Raw genomic sequence first — 24,175 nt, 5'->3', positions numbered from 1 at the left:
GATCATTGTTTTAAAACCACTTTTCCTTAAATTGAATACCAACTTAGAGTTAGGAAGAGAGGGTATGTTAGTGAACTAAAAGCACCATGTAGGTCTGTGTCCTACCTCCTCCTTTATTTTACCCGAGCAGCTGCTATTTACACTCCAGAGTATCGTTTTTATTTGCAGGAAGAAGGGAGGCTGGTGATGTCCCGTGGTAGATGATGGGACAAAACTAACCCGGGACTTGCTTGCTTATGGTATTATTGCAAAAACTGTCCTAATTTGGTGTGAGGGAGAGATTGTTCAGGTTCGTATATTCTGAATAATATTTTATTCTCTAAGTTACTCACTGCTGCATCTCCCATATGTGGAGAATCAAATCACTTGTGAAACAATGTGAAAAAAGCCTTGAAGACACCAAAAGATGCTGATGCCGTTAGCCACGGATATTGATAGGCCCTGTAATAATAAAGACTTGTCAGACAAGAAAATGAACATCTTTGAGAGAAGGCTGTTTCACCAAGGTGGTAAGAGCAGGAAATGATGTTGGGCTGCTGGTTTTATTTATTGCTTACGGCTGGAGTTTTCAGTGCAGGCCAGGGAAGGTGTACCTTGTTCATCTGCACAGAGGGAGTGCCGGCTGTGTTTCTGCAGTAGCAATGCCCTGGTCATCCTCTGCTTAACACAGAGAAACTTGATTGGTCATACGCTGTGACCTTCAGAAGTTGATTGAAGAGGAGTGCACCTGGCTGCATGAGAGATGCTCCAAGAGGTGGTTGCTCAGTGAGGAGCTGTTTTGTATAGTTTGTGCTTACCACAGCACTGTTTGCTTTGCACCATCAAAATGCTGATAGTTCTCTGTAGCAGTGTGACCTAAAAACACAAGTTCTGGCTATCTTTGGGTGGCCTGCCAAGCCCGTTGCTTTGAGGGTACTCTAGATATCGGGCTCTAGGCAGCTCCTGTGTTGTCTAGCTTTGGGTGTAAGCAGTGTGGGAATAGCCAGAAGCAAAGATGGTGAAGGTGGCATGTGAATTCACAGCTGTGAATTCAGTCTGAGAGCAGCAATAAGACACCGATGCACTCTCTGAAGGCTGCAGACACAGCACATTTGTGTGTGTCCATGGGCAGTGTTGCATATGTCAGGCCCTGAGGCCTGACCCCCTCAAGCCTCCAGCCTCATACACCCCCCATACGTGTCTGAACATCAGAGCACATTAAGGGTTTCGGCACAAACTCAGTCAGCGGTTTGTTCATCTTTTTAATCTGTTGCTTCTTGATTAGAAAAAGAGAGAGCTCTTTGAAGTGTTTTCCTCCTTTCTGTTATCCTTGCATGTCTTTTCCTGCAAAATGTTTGTTCAAAGCTTTCTTCAGCCATTCACATGTTGTTTTTCTAGACGCTGAAATATCTGGATGGGATATTAAAGTAGGATTACCATTAAACAAAGCATAGTTACTGTGATTCCTGCAGGAATTTATTTTACATAAAATGTGATGCATTTTTAGATACTTCAAGGCCAAAGCGGAGACCATGAACATAGCTATCTCCTCTTCTTTTTTCTCATCTGGATTATTTTTTTGTGTCATTAACATTTCAGGTAATTGCTGTATAGTTCCCTAACTGGCAGCATGGCTAGTGAATATTGATAGGTTTGCATCTATTTACTAGATCTCTTTTATCTAGAACTCAGTTGGAGGAATGTGAGATGGCTTAGTTCTTTTTTTTCTTTGGTAGTGCAACGTTAGTACAATCTGTTGTAATTCGGTGCCTTATGTTCCGTACCAGAGGAAATGGTAATATAAAGCTGGGATAATAAATGAATGCAAGTCATCCAAATCTTTGATTACCACACAGGAGTTTGTATGAATTATATAAATTGACCTTAGTTACAGGTGTGTTAGTAAAGCAGTATTTGCTGTCAATATTTTATTCTTGGTTCACCTTTGATTTTTTGTAAATTATTATTTTACCATATTAGTGATTCATGTTTTATTCACTGTTACTTTCCTAAAAATTTCTTCTGTTCATATTTTATGACAGTGTTTTTGATGAAATGCTGAAATGTGATAGATTTGTTATGATAGCTAATGGATTTGCGTAACACTTGGAAATAAGAGGATTGTTAAAACACAGAGATAGGTGTAGCGTTAATAATACATTCAATGTTCCTATGGCCCACAAAGGAAGTTAACAATTCCCTTAGTAGCGTCACTACTACTACAACTTCTGCTATTTATAAATGATGAAAAGTTTAGGTTAAAACTTAAATGGTATTTAGTGATACAACAATAATTAATTAAGCCCAGCTGAATATACCCTAGCAGAAAACACTACATTAGACTATGGAAACAAGATGAGATATGTGGTGTTACTAATTTGTCACAGAGAAATTACAGGATAGATTGCTGGAAATCCCATCAGTTTTTTACTCTCATTACCTTATGTGTAGGAGGAGCACTCTGTGAATGCAAAGCCAAGAATTTACTGTTACTCTAATTAAGGTCTTCATAGTCTAATCAAGCAATTACTAGTAGCCCAATTATTATGATGCTAAGGCAAGCAGCTAAGATTGCATATATACATATGTATAAATATGTACATATATAAATATGAAATATATTAAATGTAATTTTAACCATATATAGTCAGATATATAATACACATGTATAATATACATTATATGTGTTTGATGATTTATAGCTACATAAGTACATATATTCCTATAATTATATATAAAAACATACATAAATGCATATGCAGACTTTTTCTAGAATCCGTCCGTTTCTCTGGTGTTACGTGTACCCTGCCACTGCCCCTCTGGGTCCTCAGGGCAATAGTTTCCTTCTGGAGCAAGGCCTGTGCTGAGTGTTCAGCATCTGAAGGCCTGCCCTGGGAGGGAAGAGGATGGATGATCCCGGTGGTTTTTTCCTCCTTTCTCTAGGACTCATTTTGGGGTAATTTTTATGTTTGTTAACATGCTCTATACTGCACTTCTTTTTTTCCTCCCATCTGTTAGGAAGTCTGGCTTACATATGAACTTAGCATATGAGGCGTGTTTTACATATTTGGATATTTGTTTATTGTTCTCTTTGTCCTTCTTTTTTTTTTTTTTCTTCCAATTGTGACCCTTCACTGATTTTGTGCAACTCCTGAGGTTGTTCATCAGTAGTTGGCCACAGGTGAGCTGTTTGTAGCCCAGGGCTGCTCATGTTGTCCAGCGCCTGTGCTTGTACTGCTCCAGAGGCCGTGTCTGTACCACTCCCTAGGTAGTTCCATCTCCACAAAATAGGCGTTTCACCACACAGCTGTAAAAAATGAAGCAAAAGCTAACGACATCGGTAGCAGTTCCCTTTTTGTAAGTTAATTGCTGTTTAAAGCGAAAACCAACCTCAGGCAGGCCAAGGCAAGGGCATGCAAAGAAGCATGGCAGGTCCTGAGGCCTCTGCTGCTGCTGCTTGGCACAATGTGCTTGGCTTGGGACAGGCAGTGGCAGCTTCATATGTACTAGGTTACAAGATTACACACAATATTCATGTTTCCTGTTGGCTTCCGCCAACCTTCAGAAAGTAATTTAGGTACAATTAAGTTGGATATTTTATTTTTTTTTGAGGAAGCTACATAACATTTTAATTGTATAGCAATGAGTGGGATCCAGTGTAGCATCCCCTGAATTTTCTTTTGTTTGATTCCTGGGCTTGGATAGTGTTTTACCTGCCAACCTGTTAACCCTGGGGAATGGTTCTGCTCCCACTGACTGTTTCCCCTGTTCCTGCAGTACTTATTTGAAGAAAAAAAAAAATGCTTGCAATAACAGCTTGTCTGTAAGTGCTGTCTTTGCTGAAAACAATGTTGGAAAAAGTTGGTGTGGAACCAGTTTGAAGTCTTCTCTGAGAGTAAGAAGTCACAGCAGAAACTTTGCAGAAATTTATGGTCTAAAATGGAAAAAAAACAACATAGGTTATCTTAATCTTTTTTCATTCATAGGTTATAGGTTACCTTCATCTTTTCTGTTTGGTTTGGGTTTGGCTTTATTTTGTTGGTTTAATAAAACTTTTTTTTTGAGTAAGTATCTGCTTAGATTGTTAGGTTATGAACATTAACCAAACTCAACCAGTAAAACTTGCACTTAAGGCCAACAAATGCTTGCGTCTGGTACACACATTAATAATGAGGAAAGTCACTGCATACCAACATCTCAGCCCCTGTGGTTTGGCACAGCAAAACCACATGTTACACTGTTCTGCAAATGTGTCGTGCTGCCCATGACACGTTTGCTGGAGTTCCATGGGAGAAGCTACTTATCCCTGCAACACAAGGACAAATACCATCCTGGATCCCTGTGTGTTGGTACATATTTGTCAAACAGACTGTGAATTGGGTAGCAACAGAGATGTCAGTTCACCCAATTGGCAACGTTCTGGTGAGGCCCAAAACTAGGCAATGACAAGCATTGAGCACTGGTCACAGAAGGATCAGTTGTGCCAGTTAAGTTGAGCTGAGGTTAGCTTGCAGGCCTATCTATGTTTCTAATGTTCCCTAGCATCATTATGTGTCCACAACACAACAATCTTGTTCATGTCTTGCTACAGCACACCTCCAGGTGGCTTTCAGACTTCTGCATGAGGAAATCAGAGAATCCTAGAGATGAAATCCAAGTTGTTTTATTTGTCTGAATTTGCAGGAATTTGCAACACTAACAAAACAGTACTTTAATTCACTCTGTTTATTTTATTCTTTGTGCACGTGGCTTCCAAATAGCTTTTCATTCACTTTCTCTTCTTATATGAACATCAATTGTCACAATATCATGGTTATTTGTTGGTTACATTTGTTACATGTTCGTCTCTACAACATTAATGTCTATGTTAATTTTTTATTATTATTATTATGGAACATAGTGTATCTGTGCTTGTACTGAAAGGCCACTAGCTCATTGTAGCACTTTTACTGCAGTAATGCAATGTGCAAGTAAGGAGTATTTCCCTGTAAAACTCTAAGGAGGTTCGTACTGAAGACCATCCACGTCGTATTCCCAAAGTTTAGTGCTGTAATCCTACCAGGGCCATCAGGACTCCTCTGTGATAATAGACTGCTTGTGATTCTCTCTTCTCATTTATTATAGTCCAGCAGCTTTCTAACAAATGAGAGTCCTGTGTAGGACTGTCTTTTGTATAATCCTGTATAGCACTAAATTGTTATTTTAATCCTGAATTATACGTGTACTGAAGTGGAAAGTATTAGAAACTGGCTTATCATTTTTATTAGTTCGTACCTATAGAAAACATGCTTTCAGTAATAACAAAGCCTAAAAGCTTATTAACTTGCTCGAAGGGAAATATTCGTGTAATGCAAAGTAGTGGAACAAAAATGCTCATGGAAATTTTAAACCTGTTGTGATAACATTTCGTGTTTTTGTTTTATCACTAGTTCTGGACTGCTAGCCTTAGGAAAGCCGTTGGACAGAGAAAGCACTGATCGCTATATTCTGATTGTTACAGCCTCGGATGGCAGACCAGATGGGGTGAGTTTCCTCTGAAAGTTTAAGAAAATGGGCTGTTACGACATGTAGCTGGGTACTTTGAAATGGTCCAATTGTATATCTTTTATATGGATCTTGAGCAAATATATATCTAATCTGCAACAATTTTCCTTTATCTAAGAGTGTTCGTGTAGCAAACTGCTGTGTATTGCTATGTCCGTTGGTCCTGAAAGAAAATGATTTGGCTGCTACTTCTGCATTTTTGTTAATCTGTAACAAGAACCAATGCAATCAAAGTTTAGCGCTATTCAGATATGTGCATCCCCTTACTGTTTCTTCTACTTGCTATTAAACATCCAGTCTTCCTTCCTACCCTTTCTGAAGATGAGTTATGTGGGCAGCTATCCTGTAGATTTGTACTTTATCTGCATTGACCGTTTTTTCAGAATTTACAAATGAAAGTACTGCCCAGCTGTGGTGGTTTTACTCGGGTGGGCGGCTGAGCTCCACCACAACCGCTCTCTCACTCCCCCTCCTCAAAGAGGAACGGGGAGAAAATATGATGAAAAGGGCTCAAGGGTTGAGATATGGTAGGGGGACAGCCTGCTTCACCATGGTCCTCACCACAGGCCGCAGGGGACTTCTGTTCCAGCGCCTGGAGCACCTCTCCCCCTCCTTCTTCTCTGACCTTGGCGCCTGCAAGGCTGTTCCTCACTCCTCTCACTCTCCCAGCTGCTGTGTGGCACAGCGGTTTTTTTCCCTGTCTTAAATATGCTCTCACAGAGGCGCAAAACAACATCACTTATTGTCTCAGCTCTGGTCAGCAGTGGGGCCCTTACCAAACATGGGGCAGCTTCTAGATTCTTCTCACAGAAGCCATCCCTATGGCCCCCTGCTACCAAAACCTTGCCATGTAAACCCACTACACCAGCTTCAGATTTTTTAAGCTTTCTGGAAAATCTGGAAAAATGGCTGTGTTAATTCTCTTTAAAACAAACAAAAATACCACAGAACTTCCTTATTTTGAAGTTCACCTACTGTCTTCTATTTTTGCACTGATCATGCACTTAGTGACCTGCCACAGTCAAATGAATACACAGTTGCTCACAGTTATCTAGCACAATAAAATTGTGATTTTCAGTTTCCATATTAAAATCAAACAAACAGGGATTTTTAAAAGTATTTCTTTATCAAGCAGAGGCAATGGAATCGCATTTTCTAAAAGCCTGCAGCAGTCCCAACAGAGGGAATGTACTGTAGTTAGGGTGTGCAAGATAAATGGGAGTGCACCCATTCTGCTCTGGACTCCATGCCACGGAATAATAGCATAAATGGAGGAGAAGTTTCTAATTATCTGACCTTAAAATTACTCTTTGTAAGGACAGATGTAAAATAATATATCCACGTTATCTGGGCTACTTCAGAAGCCAGTGTTCAGCTTTAAGAACGGCAGTTTAAGGACATATCATGAAAGCTTTGTGTTTTGGACCCTTACTCACCCAGTCTTTACTGCTGCAGAAAGAAAATATTGTGCATGATGTCTGTGGTATGCTTTTTCTCCCCATTTTAGCTTCTTCAGCAAGAAGGCACTTGCCTTCTTGCTCAATATTTATTCAGATTTTTTTCCTCTAAGTATTTGTAAAGTTTTAGATCCTTTACACACTTCCATGGCACTATGGAATTACTGTAACAGAACCTGCCCTTTTTCCATTAAAAATCTGGCTACAGCTCTCTTCAGTAATTTTTCTTAATATTTGTATTTTTATTACTTCTGAACTATTCTCCATTCTTCATAGCTGTGAGATCACTTGCTTTCAACTCAAACTTCCAGTTGTGAAATCTCAGTATTTAAATAAAAGATTTGCTTTTGGTTTTTCACTGTGCTACACTGCTGAAATACTATCTAGGGCATAGAAAGGCTACTGAAAATATTTTCCTTCTCCTTTCATCTAGAGATTAATTACCTCTGTCTTGGAACTTAACTGGACATCTGACCTGTCTTAACACTCAGAAAAGAACAGTTGGTATTTTTAACAGAACTGCAGTTAATCATGGCTTGCTGCTTAACATAAAATAGGTGTATGTAAGGCGAGATACGGCTTTTGAGGCTCAACCATGTAAAAACCACCAGAAATATATAAAAAAAAAAAGATTAGGCTCATAAAAAAGATGGAGAGCAACTTTTTGCTTAGGCAGATAATGACAGGACAAGGGGGAATGGTTTTAAGCTGATAGAGGGGAGATTTAGATTAGAGGTCAGGAGGAAATTCTTCACTCAGGGAGATGAGGCACTGAACAGGCTGCCCAGAGAAGCTGTGGAGGCCCCATCCCTGGAAGTGTTCAGGACCAGGCTGAATGAGGCCCTGGGAAACCTGATCTAGCGGGTGGTGTCCCTGCCCATGGCTGGGGGCTGGAACCAGGTGGTCTTTGAGGTCCCTTCCAACCCAAACTGTTACAAGATTCTGTAAAATGAACTGGAAGGCTTTATTACTGTTCTCTCTGAACTGTGCTGATGCGGGGTTGGCTATGTGTTGCAGCAAAGTCATTGCTACTTAAGCCTGGTGAGACTGAAGTGAGTAGTGGCCATGGCGTTCAAGGAACGAACTCTCCTTTTATTATTCATGCATCGTCTAGTCCAGTGAAGGCAGGGCTAGAGCTCCTATGGGTGTGGGAATACAAACAGTAGCATTCTGAAAAGCAGTTGTAACAATATGAAAATTTCAATATTTTTTTTAGTGTTTTTTTTTCTATTTAAGAGAAAATACCAAGAGAAGTCCCCCAAGGAAATCAAATAATTAGAACCCAGAGAAATCTATTAATGGTTTATCAGCACAAGGATAAAGCTCATCATTTCTCAGTAAGCGTAGAAGTTCTGAACTAGTACAACAATCACCTGACAAGCAGAAGGATGAGCAAAACACCAGCAGCTCACTTGGCTCTTTGGTACTGAATATTCTTGATGGATAGTTATGTTGTTGTTACAATAATAACACTGAAAAAGATCTCTCTATCCGATTTCCTTCCTCATATTTTTTTTAACTAGTTTCATATCTGCACATGTCTGTTAATTGTTCGCACAGTGTAACGTGGTCACACTATCTCGCTTGTGTGTGTTTCCTTTTCTGCTGCTTGGTTTGGGGTCTTCAAGACTTTCTCTCACCTAGCTGTACCCATTTCCTTTTGTTATGATACTCTTTCTGCTGGTGGTGATGCACATCTGTTCTAAAAATTGTCATGCAGTATGGCTCACGTGGCAAGCTGACGTAAATTCTCCTGCATACGAATATTCTGGTGACAGTACACAAAACAGAAGGGTAAGGATTTGGCTGGGTTTGCTTTTTGCCAGGTCATTATCACAAATGAGGCAGTAAAAATCCCTCACCTTGTTTAACAAATAGATGAAACAGGACAACTCAGCCAATTAAATCTGAATGTTTTTTCTATGCAAGACAATAGCGTTTTTGACTAAATTGCAAGGTTTCCTTGCATCTTTGCACAGTTTTTTGATTTCCAGCTCTTTTGGATGTACTCTACTGCTAGAAAGGTTCCTCCTGGGTCAGGGATTCATTTAAATTTGCTAGCTGGTATCATGGCAAACTGTTCTTGCTAAGGCCATGGATTTCAATGTCAGTGAAATGTCATGGAGGACCTTTTCTTTTTAACTAGTTTATATCAGAAAACCATGGTTTCTCCTTGGAGATGGATCTTTTTTTTTTTTCCTGCTTCTGGTGTCTCTGATAGTTTGGAGGGCAGCACGTGGGGGCAGCAGGACACTTCCCACCGAGGATCACAGCTGTCCTTGGGGTACAGCAGCCCCAGCACCACTCTCTCGAGGACCAACAATTTCTCCAGGTGCCTTTCCATGTCACAGCATGCAGCCATTCCTGTCACCACAGTGGTACCAACCTCTGGCTTTCTGGCTTTTTAACCCCTTGGATTATTGGATTCCTGATCTTGCAGGGCTCAAACTCTTCCCCCTGCAGCTTCAACCAAGCCAGGCCAGCTCTGTGTGCCCTGCCAGCTCATGTCTGCAGTGTAAACCGCATGTGGTATTGAACTAGTATGCAGTATGGTATCAGCCCTCCTTTTTCTACCCCATGTTCTCTGTGCCAAGCGAGCTCTTCCCATCATCATTGTGAAGTCTGTTAAATGCAGTTATTCACATGAAAATTCTGTGCTCCACACACCTTAACATTTTGTGATTTTTTTCTCCCCTCACTTCTTTTTCTGTCTCATTAATAAAGGGTCTAAAAGACTTATAACTATGTTATTATGACACTGAGTAGTGAGGTTTCTGTATTCTGAGCCTTAAGGTTTATTTAGCTGCTTAATGTTGTGTTCTGACAATCATGTTAACACCTTTGGACTTTTGGGGACTGCTTATTCCATCAGAATTAATGCAGGCCTACTTATGCCTTCACAAAGCAATATGACTTTCCATTTAGCCGTGCGTGGCCTGGCTGACACCATTGCATCACTTTCGCATGCCTTATAATGCTCTCGAGTGTTTAAAATGCTCAACTATGCTTCCTAAGTTATTGTTGCTCTGACTTACGACCTAGAGCATTAACGTTAATTGTGGTTTTTCTCTGACCTTGTAATAACACAACCCACTAGCTGTCGCTGTTAACAATGCAGTGCAACAAACAATTAAGTATGCATTAGTTGCGTAGTCAGGAAAATATTTTTATTTTCCTTAGCAATGAGGCATAGTTGTTGAAGGGTAGAAGAATGACAGGTGAATGAAAAAAATGTCAAGCTAAAATCATTTTTGCAAACTGTGGTGTGTTTGGATGGGTTTCAAGGCAAGAATTCATGTCTTCACATTTCAGAGGGAGAAGCTAGAAATAAAATGTATGAATGACTTGTGTTTGGAGAAAGAAAAAGTCCTCTGTGCTATTTATTTTTGGCTTGCACAAGTGTGTATATGTTAGATCATTTATATATAATACAGGAAGCTCTGCTGTATTGTTTAACTGTCCATTGTGAGATTTAAGCAGAACTCAAACCCCCAAATACAAATGTCCAGTCATGAAAATATTTACCCAGCACTTCAGAAACCCCTTCTTGCTTGATTTTAACTGCCCAAATGCTGGCAAAACAGGACAGCTCGGAGGCTAGTTCACAAAGCCAGTTAGGAGCTGGTAATCAGGTATTAAAAACTGTCAGCCATCCAGAGGGTGTTTCCAGCCTCCCAGGCACCCCTAGCCTTCCTTTTTAGGAACAAATCAACATCTGTCCAGTGTCACACTTGCTCTGTGATACCCAGGAAATACTGGTCAGGTTTGAGATTCTCCAGTAGGCCACAGAAGACGCATTCTCACTTACCCTCTTTTCCCAGAGTGTGTCTTAACCCCCAGGTCACTGAAGCATTTTGGAAGCCTAGCAGAAGCTTCTCTGTCCGGGTGGTGCTGTTCAGGTAACGGAATAAAAGCTGTTGTGCCCTAGATCGTAGGCAGAGCTGTGCTCTGCCAGGACCCTGCGGTGCATTGGTGTGGATGGTGCAGACACCAAGCGATGTTCCTCCTCGCTACTTCTCCTTCTGGATCAGAGCAGACATTTCAAGTGGGCTTTCAGTCACAGAGTGAAACATAAGTAGCCTTATTTCAGTGCAGTGTGTGTTTCATCATGGAGATTATACTTGGGTATTTCAGTCATCTGAGAAGATCACTAATAATTTAGAGCATCCATCTCCCCTGACGCTTGAAATAATTACATTGCTTGGAACCAACAGGTAGCACTAGATGAAGGTAATTTAGGCAGTGTTACAACTTGAATAGCATACTGAGAGTTAATTACAGTAAATTTTCTGTTACTGCTGTAAGTATTAGCTGTATCCGCTTCATATCAGTTCCGTTATCTGTTAAGAATAAAGGATGCACAGCTCTTACAGTAAATACTCACTGAAGAGATTTTATATACACAAAGGCTTGTATTTAAAAAGGTTTCTACTAAACTGACATTTCTGTAATCAGTAAAGCGTGATTGCAAAAAAATAAAAAAATCAATGGAATCCATTCGTATTGTGGAACTTTAGTATTACCTTGATGTAGCACATTTATTTTGATCTTTTGGAGCAGTGGGAATGAATACTTCTTAAATACATGAAAAGGAACAATAAACAGATAATTCTGTATCTCCTCCCCTAAAGAACTCCCCTTCAAATGGCTTTAATATTAACAATATATATTGTAACTAAAAAAAACACTGCCTGTTACTATTTTCCTGACAAGTTATGTGCTTCATATCAGGCAGCCTTGTTTTTTTTTTCTGATCTGTAATTTTCAGTTTACAAATGAAGAATTTGCCTGGCCAGATTTCCTCTTCTAGGAGAAAAGGTTTCTCCCTGACCATCAGCTTGTTTTTATGAGGTAACAGCTGTCTTTGAGCAAGCTTGAGGAGACTCCCAAACTTCCAGTGTTTGTACAGCTTCTTTCCTTGCATTGTGTGGATTATATTCCCCATAAAGGTTTTCATTTCAAATGCTGACAGGGAGGGGGTGATTTAAATAACCCTCATGAAGTAGATTGACAGTTTTCCGTCAAAGATTTTGTACTGATTGTAATTCTGTCTTCAAATATGACTTTCTTTCTTTTAAGGTGAGAAACAGTTCTGCACCAAGTTTCAGCAACAGTGAAGTCTGCTTTTAAGTAAATTAATAACTTGTGCAAGGAAGCTGGGAGAATTGCAGCTGAAGGCTACAACACCTCATGTTCCTCCCCTGTTTAGAAGTTGTCAGGTTTGGTTTTATGATCTAAAGGTATTGATAGAGGTGCTGTAGCTTTACACTTTTGTGATCAAGATGCTGAATCCTGCACTTTTAGTTAAGGTGTAGCCCACGTTTTCCACAGCTTTGTCCCTGCCAGCCTGCACAACAAATGTAGCCTAATCTGTATATTAACCTCTAACAATCTTGGGTGCTGTGGATGCAGCACACAGTATGCTCTAAATTTGGGTCATTTACCCTGTGCGTATATAGCTTGTGATATAAGCTACCAGCCACTGCTGTTTCATCTCATAGGCACAGAAGTATTTCATTCCTGTGATATCGAGATGCTTTTCAGCTGCTTGGACAGCAGGTCAGTGCTCTTCCTGTTCCACAGTAAGGCACAGAGTGCTGGAGCTCTAACTCCATTGTCAGTGGTTGGCCTTTCCTACTTACCCATCAATTTTTCGTCATTGGCACTCCATTGTCATCCTCCATTACCAATAATTATTGGAGTCCTATTAGCAGTGTCATTCTTCAGGCTGCCACTCTTGTGGAGCACTGAACGTGGATGCCATAGCAATTTCCCTGTTATTAAACATTTCTTGTATATTTTATTCTGGTTCTTATTGCTCCCAGTAACTTAAGATCTGAGCAGCTGTTTCTCCTGCCATATAGGGAATGGCTATTATTTTGAATATCATAATTTAAGTGCAGTTCTCTTGAATTTAGTATAGATAAGACCTGATACGTAAATCAGAATCATTATTTACAGTTTCTTTTTTTGATCAAATAAGGCCCTGGGCTTTGCCTCAGATCTTATTATTTGCAAACTACTTATATCTAGAGATGATAGTATTTGTCTTAGAGTTTGTCTAAATTAATAAACTTGCTTGACATCAGAGCTGAGAATGTTTCCTCTCCAAGGCAAAGAATGCTCTCATCAATTTCCAATCTCCATTTAAATGGCAGCATACACTAAGTCACAAGCGAAATTTCCTTCAGATTTATCATCCGTAACATTTATCGGGGCCTGGTGTACTTAGGACATAAGATATTTGTGGAGGCTATGTAAATGTTACACTTATATATAATTCTTTGCTAAGCAATGTAAGAACTATTTTATTGGCCCTAAGAAAGCTATAAATTGCAGCTGATGGTCTTTAGTTTGACTTAGGCTTATTACAAAACAGAAGTAAACACAGTTCACTTCAATAATAAATAGGAGCTGCCTGGTGTGAAGCTGTACTGCTTTTTGCCATGCATGAATTTCCAGTACTAACTTCAAAACTGCTTTCCAAACCACACTTGACAAATATTTTTTTTAGAAAAGGCCAGTTTTAAAAACAGCCAAAGCAGGTTTTTATTTGTCCTTAACTGTATTAACTTGGTGTATTAACATGCATGAGGAGACCTCATTCAGCCGATCTACAAAACCAATTGTGAATTAGGTCTTTCTGTCATTACTTTGGGGAACCACTCAAGTTTGTTTAAAGACTTGAAGTTGCAATTAAGCATGTCTGAAGAGCTTAGCAAAACAACTCTGTTTCTTGAGAGGCTCCTGTCTTACTGTTTCTTTTAAGGTCCTCTGGAAAACACTGCAGCTTTTCCTAATTCCATAAGAAATTTGATTACTATTTGCTTTCATTACAAAGAGTGTAATGAGCAATGTGGCGTGAGGGAGAATTAACAGATTCTCGCTGCAACTGATTTTTTCAAATATATTTACATCATCTATTAATTTTTCCCAAGCTTTGCAAGTAAAAGTCTTCATTGCTGATGGTAATTCCAAGCATTGCCTTAAGTTTACTCTGCCACATGTAGGTTATGGGAGCTGGGATGTAGGTTCCAAATATGTTGCTGCACTTTTGAAGTATAAGAACTGGTGAATGAAGAGAAATTAATGTTTTTCTTACATGTTGAGGCTCTGAGATGTGCAGTACAGCTGTCCTTTTTCCCCACTAGCAAGACAAGAAAGCTGGCTTTGCAAAAGTAAATGGGCACCCGGTTGGAACTTGTCTTTCTCTCAATACAAATTTTGCTTCTTTGATACTCAAAGGTATACATTGCTCTCATAGCTGCTGATGCTCTTTGTTACCGCCTTAAGATTTTGATGTGATGACTTGTGACAAAAGCATCCCCATCTCTGTCTGCACTAGGCTGCCTTGGCAGAAGTTACACTACTTGCATAGAAAACGAAGCACAGTTTACATGGCACTGAGAGCAATCTCAGGCAGCCACGGCCACCTGCAGTTGAAAATGGTGATAAGAAATGAAAGGCTTCTGTAACGATGCAGGCAACTGAGCTCCATACAAAGTACAGTAACCCTTTCTCAGCGTGTTTACTTTTATCCTCTCTGCACCATACTCCTTATCCCCAAAGCATGTATTCAGTACCCTGGTGTCTTCCCGCATTGGCTGATGTGCCAAGTGGTTACCTTGGCTGCTGTCAAGAAGGATGTGACCCGCAGTGTACTTGGTTTGTTATTTTTGGTTCCAGTGACAGACTGAGAAGAGGTTAGGGCTAGCCCTGAACAAACATAACTTTAAAGCAATAATTATTTAGTCAATGGGATTTCAGTGGTGGTGTTAACTTTTTACATTATACACAGGACAGATGATCATGATGTTATCCGTGCTGCTCCACGCTGCAGTTCTGAATAAGGCACTATGATTTTTTCAACTTGTGTAATAATGGCTGAACAGCATGTCAGTCTGAAGCTGTAGCTTGCAGTGAGCTTAAGCAAAACTTTGGAGCCATCTAATATGGATACAGAACTGTTGATTTTTATTTTTTTTTTTATCTTTGATTATTGCAGTTCCTGATGGTAATGGCAGAACTGCTGCTCTACGCATCTTAAAGAAATAAAGGTAGCCAGCTGACTACTGCTTCATGTAAAAGGTTGGCTTATTCCATCAGAGGGATAAGGCATGTTTCCAGAATTAGGATAAAATAGCAAGAAAACTCTTGGAGTGTTCCCCATATTCTTTCTCAGTTCCAAGTTTGTTGTTAATGAAGTAAAAGAAGAGAACACAGAGGCATTGCTGCTGCTAACCCAGAGCTTGTTATGAATAATTCTCTTGGCGATCCTGCCACTGAATTGATCCACGTTTGATAATTAGCTAAATTGTGACTAACAGAAAAATGTGAATATGTTTGAAATGGTCTTTTTACTACAAATACTCTTGAAAGCGTAGGATGAACAGAAAATATTATAAAATAATTTTCCCAGTTGATATTTCAATAAAATATTACTGCTTTGCAATGATACTGCTTTTTTGAGTTTAACTTTGATGCTCGGTAATAGGTGGAGTGCTGTCTTCTATGGCAGCATTGGCAAGCAGGTAAGGTAAGATTCTTAAGATAAGTAAAAGAGTTGTAAACAATTTGAAAAATACTAAATCCTTGGATAACAGAAACATTGGGAACAATTTCACATCTCTTCTACTGTCTACTTCTCTCCCTTCTTACAAAATGCTGCAAACTTTCCGTTTTTCTTGTAAAACTAAGCAAAGCAAGTACTCTTTAATCGTTACACTCCTTTCTTGCCTGGGGGTTTAGTCTGACCTGGAATCTCCTCTCTTCTCCAATAAAATGCCATATTCTACATTGCAGAATAACTATATATTATAGAATAACTCAAGGAACCCTTCAGCCTGACTTCTGCATATGAAGGGTGGTAGTTGGTTTTGCATTTCTCAGGTAAACTCTGTCAAATAATATAAAGGCATCAAAAATGAGATCCTCTGTGGTCTTATTTAGGGAATGCTGTCTACATTGCAAAGACAAACAGTGCCTATCTACACTGCGAAGACAAACAAGAGCAAAGCAGTTGGTTTTGCTCTTGCAATACCATATAGAAAACACTTGCTTTATCACACTGAAAAGATGTCATTTTTGTCCTCATGGGGTAAAGGTATGCCTTATATCCAGTCTGAACCTCTCCTTGCAATTTGACTGTTTTCTGTATTGCCACTCCCTCAGTGTGGTGTCACCTGCAAACTTCGGAGTGTGCATCATCACCTCATCTTGGTCCTTGATAAAGATGTCAAAGAAGATCTTAAAATCAAGGTTGTGTTAAGCAGAGCTTAGCCTTCCTATTTCTCTACCTTCTCCTAGGGGAAATCCGAGTCTCCTTTGGCACCTACTTAAATGACCCCTTCTAGATTTATACCAGCATTTCAGTAAGCTCTACGTTTCTGATAATGCTATGACTGGGTTTCAAGAATACTTGAAGGGAAGAAAAGTCCCTTTTTTTGTTCAAGATATAAAGTAATACAACAGGATCGTATTGTTAATAATAGCATGCTTCTAGAGCAGAGAGTAACTTGGATTTAGAAAAACGCTGTCCTTCGGGAGAAGTGTTCGTAAGAGTTCCCCATAATGTGTTGCTGTGTTTATCTATCTGAAATAAATGTGAGCCTCCACACATCCATTGACATGCACTTATGTGCAGAAGTTAGACCTGTAAGTAAATAGCAGCAATAATTTTGCTTTCAGCACTTGATTCAGAAGTTATCAGATGCAAAAGCGTGTTCTGGCAGCTGTTCTGAGAGCTGCTGTGGGTTGATTCAGCGTTGTCAGGAGTAAACATACCACAGATTATCAGATATAGCCCATTAAAATTCTCTTCAATGGAAAAGAAATCTTTTTCAAAATGAGAAGTACTTTATTAAGCCAATGTTTTCCATGCCATAGTTCTCTCAGTTTATTAAATCTAAGAGTTTTTATTACCCTCTATCCTGTAGAATGAAGTTAGCTTAGGAAGATTGATTTATGTTCAATGCACGTTCCACATCATCAGAGCAAATGTTCAGGAGTGTGTTTTGTGTTGACAATGATGCATGAATGGTGAAGTACATTTTCCGTATATACACTGAATATAGGAATGGCAGTTTCAGCAACAATTAACAAATAACTGAATGCAAACCGATATAAGAAGCCAGCCTGAATGTATCTTTTGCTATTTCAGAATATTCTCTGTTAGTTACTATTTAAGTATTAAGTTGTTATTAGATTATGCTTATTGTGGAACAGGTCTGTTTTCTGCATTTGCCTCTGTGCAAGAAACTATAGAGAAGCTCTCTCCGGAAGAGCTGCATTGTGCATGGTTACTATTCGTACCACCTGTGTTTATCTGGGCTCTGCTCTTTGCTGTGCCAGTAGCCAGGATTGGTAAGGAAGCCTGCTCATACAGGTAGCACCTCAGTGAAGTACAAAGGCCTTTTTGCAAACAACAGCCACGTGTATTGCCATGGAAGAGAGACAGCTGACTCCAATACCAGTGACTGGGCTGCTTGCCAAATCTGAGGATTTGGAAGGTGAAGGAGTTTGACTTGTTACAGGATCACTCCTGCAGAGAGTAAGTTATCAGATTGACCTGGCAACACAGCAATGAAAGCATGACCAGGTACTATTAAGACAGTGAGTAGGTTTGAGTACAGGAGTTGTCCTTCGCAAGTGCTAATCTGCATGCTTTTCCTCTGTGGCAAATACTAGGAGCCTGGCCCTTTATAAAAATAATGATATTCTCTATATATTATGGACGTTTACTTGTAGGGACCAGCGAAGGTGTAGGTCTGCATGAAGGAGGTACTGCACCAGAAGATGTTTCAGAAAAGATAGACTCCAGAGATGGCCGTGAGCTCTATAGCTGTCAGGGTTCCTGGAAAGAATGTTAAAATGGTAGCATCAGTCTTAGCAATTCGGGTTTATGAATGGGCTCTCTCTCCTAAGCAGCTATCTGAAACTATGCCATATTCAAAATATATTTAATTTCATTGCAAGTTCATTCAAAACCCATTTCTGATTATTGGATTAGGAAAACGGAATGCAGCTTGTATTGTCAGTGGCAAACCTAAATGAAAGGGCATCTTTATTTCAGATGGGGGAGCAGTAGGCATTCTTGTATTGCCTTTTGCCTGCCACAGCAAAAAGAATGCAGGTAACGATGAAAAAATGGTTCTGCCCCTCTTGCTCTGAAACCATGAGGTTCCAGATGGAACAAGCCTCAATATGAGGATTTGAAATTAAACAGTATATTCAGATCTAGGGTAGAAGTTTGGAGAGGGGAACAAAATACTTCCAAAACAATTAGGAGTAAGTTTTTCTAGATTGTATTTTATTCATATTTTGATGCAGCCCAGTGGATAGAAGAAATGATAGCAACTCAATTCCTTGGACAGCCAACAGATATGTTCTTTCAAACAAACATCACATCTCCTTTTCTCAGAGGTGTGTTTTCCTCTGCCTGCACCTACATTGAAAAGATCCAGAGAGGAGTGTTTCTAGACTTATGTTTGGGCTTTTGTTGTGGTTGTGTTTGCTTTTTAAGGGGGCAGGGCAGTTAAGGGTTTTCTTTAAGAATATGGAACCTGTGAGGTTTTTAACAGGTTGGTTAGCCTTGTGCCTCAAGGAGGGTACTTCTCAGCAGTTAGGTCTGCACCGTGAAGTTACCTGAGCAGTAATGCCATACACCTTTCATCCGATGTAGCTTGGTGTGAGGGTAGCTCAGTATCAGTAGGTATCTACGTACAGCACAGGAAAGCTGATTTAATCTCCTCTGCGTGATTTTACACTGCAATTCACAGTAGCAGTGGCTGCAGCATAGACATTGTTACAAATATTACTGTCACTGGGGGAACAGTACATAACAGTCCAGGAAACCATCACTAGCAATCCACAGTAGTATGTCATCAGTGTTAGGCTTCATGCCTGTGTTTCCATCATCTGTCTCCCTTAACATACTTGGCTACCAGGCTGCATTTGTCGAATACAATGATTCTGTTTGTATGTGAACTGAATAAAGCACTGGAAGAAGCCCTGTCAGACTAACACCGCGGGGTTCCAACACCAGGTTAGCCTGCCCGTCAGTGCTCCTCCACGGCATCAGCCATCACTGCTGCTGGGCGTGACAGATGTGTCCTGCTCCTGGGGACGGAGCCTCCCTGCACTGCTTGTGCCAGCGTTTCTCTGTTCTTGCAGTGAAAGGTTTTCCTGGTGTATAATTTCAATTTCCTTACCGTGTTTTTTGCGCCGTAGTGCTTCTCTTTTCCCTGGTGGATGACGAGGGCTGTTCATTCCTTCTCTTTACAGCCTCTGTCACAGGTCACAAAAATGTGTATTATTAGCTGCAACTCTTTGGTATTTATAGAGTATAAAGCAAAGTCTTGGTTTTGTTGTTGCCACAATGTTTAAATTCATGAAGCTCAAACGGAGGTATTTTGCCTCAATGCAAAACATTTAAAGTCGAGAAACAGAGAAGAAAGAGACTTTGATGTTTAGCTATATTCCAAAATAACCAACTGCATGAGGTAGGTAGTGTTAGTTTTTACCTTAATTACTATTACAGCCAAAATTGGTGATAAACTGAAACTACAGTTCATAATGATAACTTGCTGATATGCTAGATCTGAATATGTGGAGTAAAAAACATCTCTGGTAGCAAAGGTTTTAGCAGCTCCTGAATTGATTTAAAATACTGTTGTTTTGTGACCGAAATACTATATAGGACTGCTGAAAAGGGATCTAACTCAGGCTGTGAAGATCTGCCAACAAAGTGTTTCACACTCCAATTTCTTGAAGTTGCATAGGAAATTTCAGTAGGAAGCACAGACACATTTTGTTTAAATGTATGAGTTTAAAATGTAGTTAATTACACTGTTTTCGTTAGGCACCTCTCTTTGTATTATAGCTGATGTGCTAATGCTTTACAGCATGTCAGCCTGATGTGGATGAAGGATGATAGAGATCTGTGAGCTGCGGTCAGATGAACTCACCACGGAGCTGTGGTAGCACGACTGTGCCAACTAAGAGGCTGACTACTCATCTAAGCTAATCATCACAGTAGTATGCATTGATTAGTAAAATAACTAATTTCTTTCCAAGGTCCTGGCAAATTTTGATATTTTTAGCTTCCCCACCCCAGAATTAAAGATCCTGAAACCCTTAAAATATAACTTTAGACAAAACACATCTGATGTATTTTATGCATCTCTAATACAGTAGTCAGTCTCTAGCCTGTTTTTCTTCTTTTTCTTATAAGGTAAAAAATAAACTCTTCAAGGGAATAACGCTTCCTGTTTCACAAAAACATGCCAAAAAAAAAGATTATCTGTTTACTTGTGTTTCTGTACTGGATAGATCTAATACATAGCAGTAAAGTTGCTAGTCAGTTGTCATCTGTGAAATTGTAAAGTAAAGGTAATTATTCATAATTTTATCTTTCCCTGCAGACTTCAACTGCTACTGTTAATATAGTGGTGACGGATGTAAATGACAATGGACCAATTTTTGATATGTTTCTACCTAAAAACCTGTCTGTACAGGAAGAGGAAGCCAATGCTTTTGTTGGTCAAGTAAGGGTAAGTTATTAACTGCAGAGTTAAATCGTTTATTTTATTACCTAATCTGTCCAGACTATTAGGAAAGAGACTAAAATAGTTGTACCTTAGACAAACTTGCATCAAAATGTCTGAAGTTTAAACACAAACCCTCTATTGTCAGACATATTTATGTTAAAAGTTGAAGTAATTTCCTGGGCTTTAAAAATCAGAATTAATGTTCATCTTCATGCTTAATAGGTCAAAAAGGCTTTTTCATTTAAAAAAGCTAATCAGAAGACTGGTTTTGTAGATGCACACCACTGTAAAAGCTTGCTTATAACAGATTTACAGTGTTACAATATTGTCGCCACATTTTTATACTGTTACTGATTTTTTTTTACAACATTTCTATAATATACTGAATAAATTATGTGTATGTATGGAAGATTGTCCTGTGTAGAAAATTTCTATGGTATCAAAGAGGAAAATAGTTAATGCGTTGACCGTAATAATTCATTAGGTGTCGTAAAAATAGATTATGCTTTTGGGTATTGTTAATTTAGGTGATTTGAAGCTGTGTAAATTTTTACAGCATGTGTAGGTCTTCTGGACTACCCATTGCAGATTCAGTCACATGAAACATGCATCATCTTTTTGGCAGAGTCAGTTTTTCCTAATGGCAGGTGAAAGAAAGTATGAATTGGTGTTTTGAACTTGTAGTTGAATGTCAAGTGTTTCATATTTCCCTCAGCGAGGGGTTAGCATAAAGGCTGGATTAATGTGAGCTGTAAGCACAAGATGAATTTGGAAGCAAGGTTTTTCAGGGATTTTGGCACAACCATCTGCCTTTCTTCCCAGTAGCAACTGTGTTATTAGAAAACAGGAGCTGTCTTAAGAATACCTTAACTGCTGTCTTAACAATACCGTCAGACAGGAGAAGACATTTCGGGTAGAATTGAAAGGGGCAAAGGCATATAACCATAATAACCACGTTTCTTTCCAAATTTATATTATTCAGTAAGGTATCCACAAGTGTTTCTCATGTATCATGCTGCTTGTTAATTTTGTATTCTTTTTTGAGTGAACTTGACTTCACTTGTTTCCTGGTATTTAGATGTTGAAAAATTGCTTCTTTGGGATGGGCTTGCCTTTCCTTCTGCTTTTGTTACTTACTCATGAAGTTTGATTTCATTCAAGTTATATGTTATGGTTTTAGGCTCCTTCAATACAGTCTCACTTGTACTTACACTGAGGAGGTTCTGCATATCTATGCTCTGCTTGCTGTGTGACCTGGTACCATTAAAGTAGGTACTGCGGTGAAGTTGTCCAAGCTCACGTGTAATTTTAAAGAGAAGCAACTTTCCTCAACACTGATGAGCACTAGAGATTTCCTACTTTTGTTATGCTGAACTGAAATATCAGTCCTGTCAAAGACTGTTTTGAATTCTTGCATGTGTAGAAATTAAGATCCCTGGGCTTAAATCTGTTTCCATAAATCTATTTTTGTCATTGTTCATCTTATGTAGTCATTTATCATTTATCCTAAAATATATGGATTCAATGTTTTAAATCAGTACCAAATATCTTTAAAATCCATGTTGTGTTTTTCTTGGTGCCCTCAAGGTGCAATAATCTTTAAAAACACTGTATCGGCTTTATTTTTAGTTTAGATGGAATTATAAAAGAAAATATGCCATTGCAACAGAACCTCTCTCTAATAAATTAGCATAATTTCTAAGTTGTGTTGAAATGAAAATATTTAATGAAACCTTTTGATAGCTTATTCCTTCTTGTGGAATGAAAGAAACTCGCTATATCATTTATTCTCATGTTTATCACCAGTCCTAATTGTCAGCCTCTGGATGGAAAAAGCTTTCTCTTTGTGCTGCAGATACAGATAGGATGTAGATTCTAATGTTTCATATTCATGCAAATAGTATAGAATGGAGCAATTTGGGCATTTGGAATTATTTTCTGGACTCAGTGAAATTACTGAAGTGAGGATGATTAGCCTTTAGACGTAGCTGTGTTGTTTAGGGAGAGTCTTCTTTAAACAACAAAGCAGCTTTTGTTACTGTTGTTGTCCTTCATAGGACATTAGAACCACAGTAGGTGTGGGAGAGGTTTCTATGGGAATGTGTTTTGTACAGAAGCTGTAATGTAGTTAAAATATAAAGGCCTATTTTAAATGAAAATAGCTTGGTAAAAGAAGGTAGTACTTACTACCTCTTGTGTTTCAATGCTAAGAATTAAGCTGCTGACTGGCAAGCCTTCTTTTCAGAATCTCCTCTACTATATTCATTTCAAACAGCTGAAATCCACCATAGTAAGCACTGATACAGATTAAATAAAAAATAAATAGGTTTTGTGGGGTCTCTTTCCCTTTTGAATGTGTACTTCCCATTTTACATGAGGAAAACCACAGCAAGATATTTTTGGCTTAAGATTAAAGGTGTGGGCGCCACTGCTCATTGAGGCAGAGGACCTAGCGGTGAGGCTTACGGAAAAGGTGCTCCACAACTTTGGTGCCTCAGGCTTTTTTACTGGTAAGCTATGGGGACTCTCGGCTACCTGAGGCCAGAGTCAGTCTGGAGGAGGAAAGGATTACCTTCATCCTAGACAAAGATGAAGTTGCGGGCTGTGTAGGAAAATAAGTCAGACATAATGGGAGCGGATGAGATGCATCCAAAGGTGCTCATGTTAACTGGTATTGCTGCAGGAGAGTTTATTTGTCATCTTTAAAAGGTGCCCAGGAGTGTGGTTCCTTACAACTGGGAAAAAGCAAACATCACACTCATCTTTGGGGATGACAGGAAGGAGGATTCAGGTAACTCCAAGCTGGTGAGCCTGGCATGGGTCTCTAGGAAGATAGCAGAGCCTGCTGGAAGCCATTTCCAAGCAAGTGGACAATAAGAAGGTGAATGGGAACAGCCAGGATGGATTATGGATGGGCAAATCATACATGACGAACTGGTAACTTTGGGATGGGATCACTGGCTCTGTGGATGCTGGGAGACCAGTGGAAGTTGCTTACCTTGGCTTTACCAAGTAGCGTAGTATCTTCGTAATCGTATTAGCAAGGTAAGGACCAGTTTAGTGGACTGCAGTGTTGGGCAGTGCAGAAGCTGCAGGGGATCAGGGAGCAGTGTGATCCAGAACATATTTTCTAGTAAAATCCATTATTTTCTTCTTAGAAGATTCCCAGAAGTCTTTTTTTTTTTTTTTTTTTTTTTCCAGACTGATTATTAGCAGCAGCTACTGTTACTTTAATTGCCAGTTGACATGACCATAATGCAGGTAAATTTGGGGATATATTCTATGATGTCAATTACGAGAAAGGTAAAAGTGTAACAAATTTATTCAGCATGTATTATTAAAATGTTAGAAATAGTCTGTATAACGTGTGAAAAGCTGTTGTAATTTCTTTTTCCAATTCTGGATTTTTTGTATTAGACTTTCTCTCTATCCTCTCCCAAGACTGCAAAATTTTGTCTCTTATCTGCTCAGCTGTTCTTCTAAAAAGAAAAAAGAAGTAATGTATGACATTTATACCCTCCTTTTGTCCTCTCTCCCATGATACAGGTAAGTATGTAAGTGATTTAGGACACAAAATGATTAAGTTGAATGCTCCCATATATGATTCCTGCTGCAGACGATAGAATTCTGTGCATTCTGTGCTCTATT

At 39.2% G+C, this 24,175-nt stretch overlaps 1 protein-coding gene across 3 annotated transcripts in view; it reads left to right on the top strand.

Moving 5' to 3' along the window:
- The window catches only part of PCDH15 (protocadherin related 15), a 353,826-nt gene that overhangs the window by 193,977 nt on the left and 135,674 nt on the right, over nt 1-24,175 (top strand). For all 3 annotated transcript variants that reach the window (XM_035537720.1, XM_035537702.1, XM_035537711.1), the window contains exons 16-17: nt 5,409-5,502; nt 20,402-20,530. In XM_035537720.1, coding sequence (XP_035393613.1) covers nt 5,409-5,502; nt 20,402-20,530 — 223 coding nt within the window. The remainder of the gene's footprint in view (nt 1-5,408; nt 5,503-20,401; nt 20,531-24,175) is intronic.

The sequence above is a fragment of the Cygnus atratus genome, chromosome 7 (assembly GCF_013377495.2).
Source record: "Cygnus atratus isolate AKBS03 ecotype Queensland, Australia chromosome 7, CAtr_DNAZoo_HiC_assembly, whole genome shotgun sequence".
NCBI lineage: Eukaryota > Metazoa > Chordata > Aves > Anseriformes > Anatidae > Cygnus > Cygnus atratus.
This window is presented reverse-complemented; position numbering and strand designations above follow the sequence as displayed.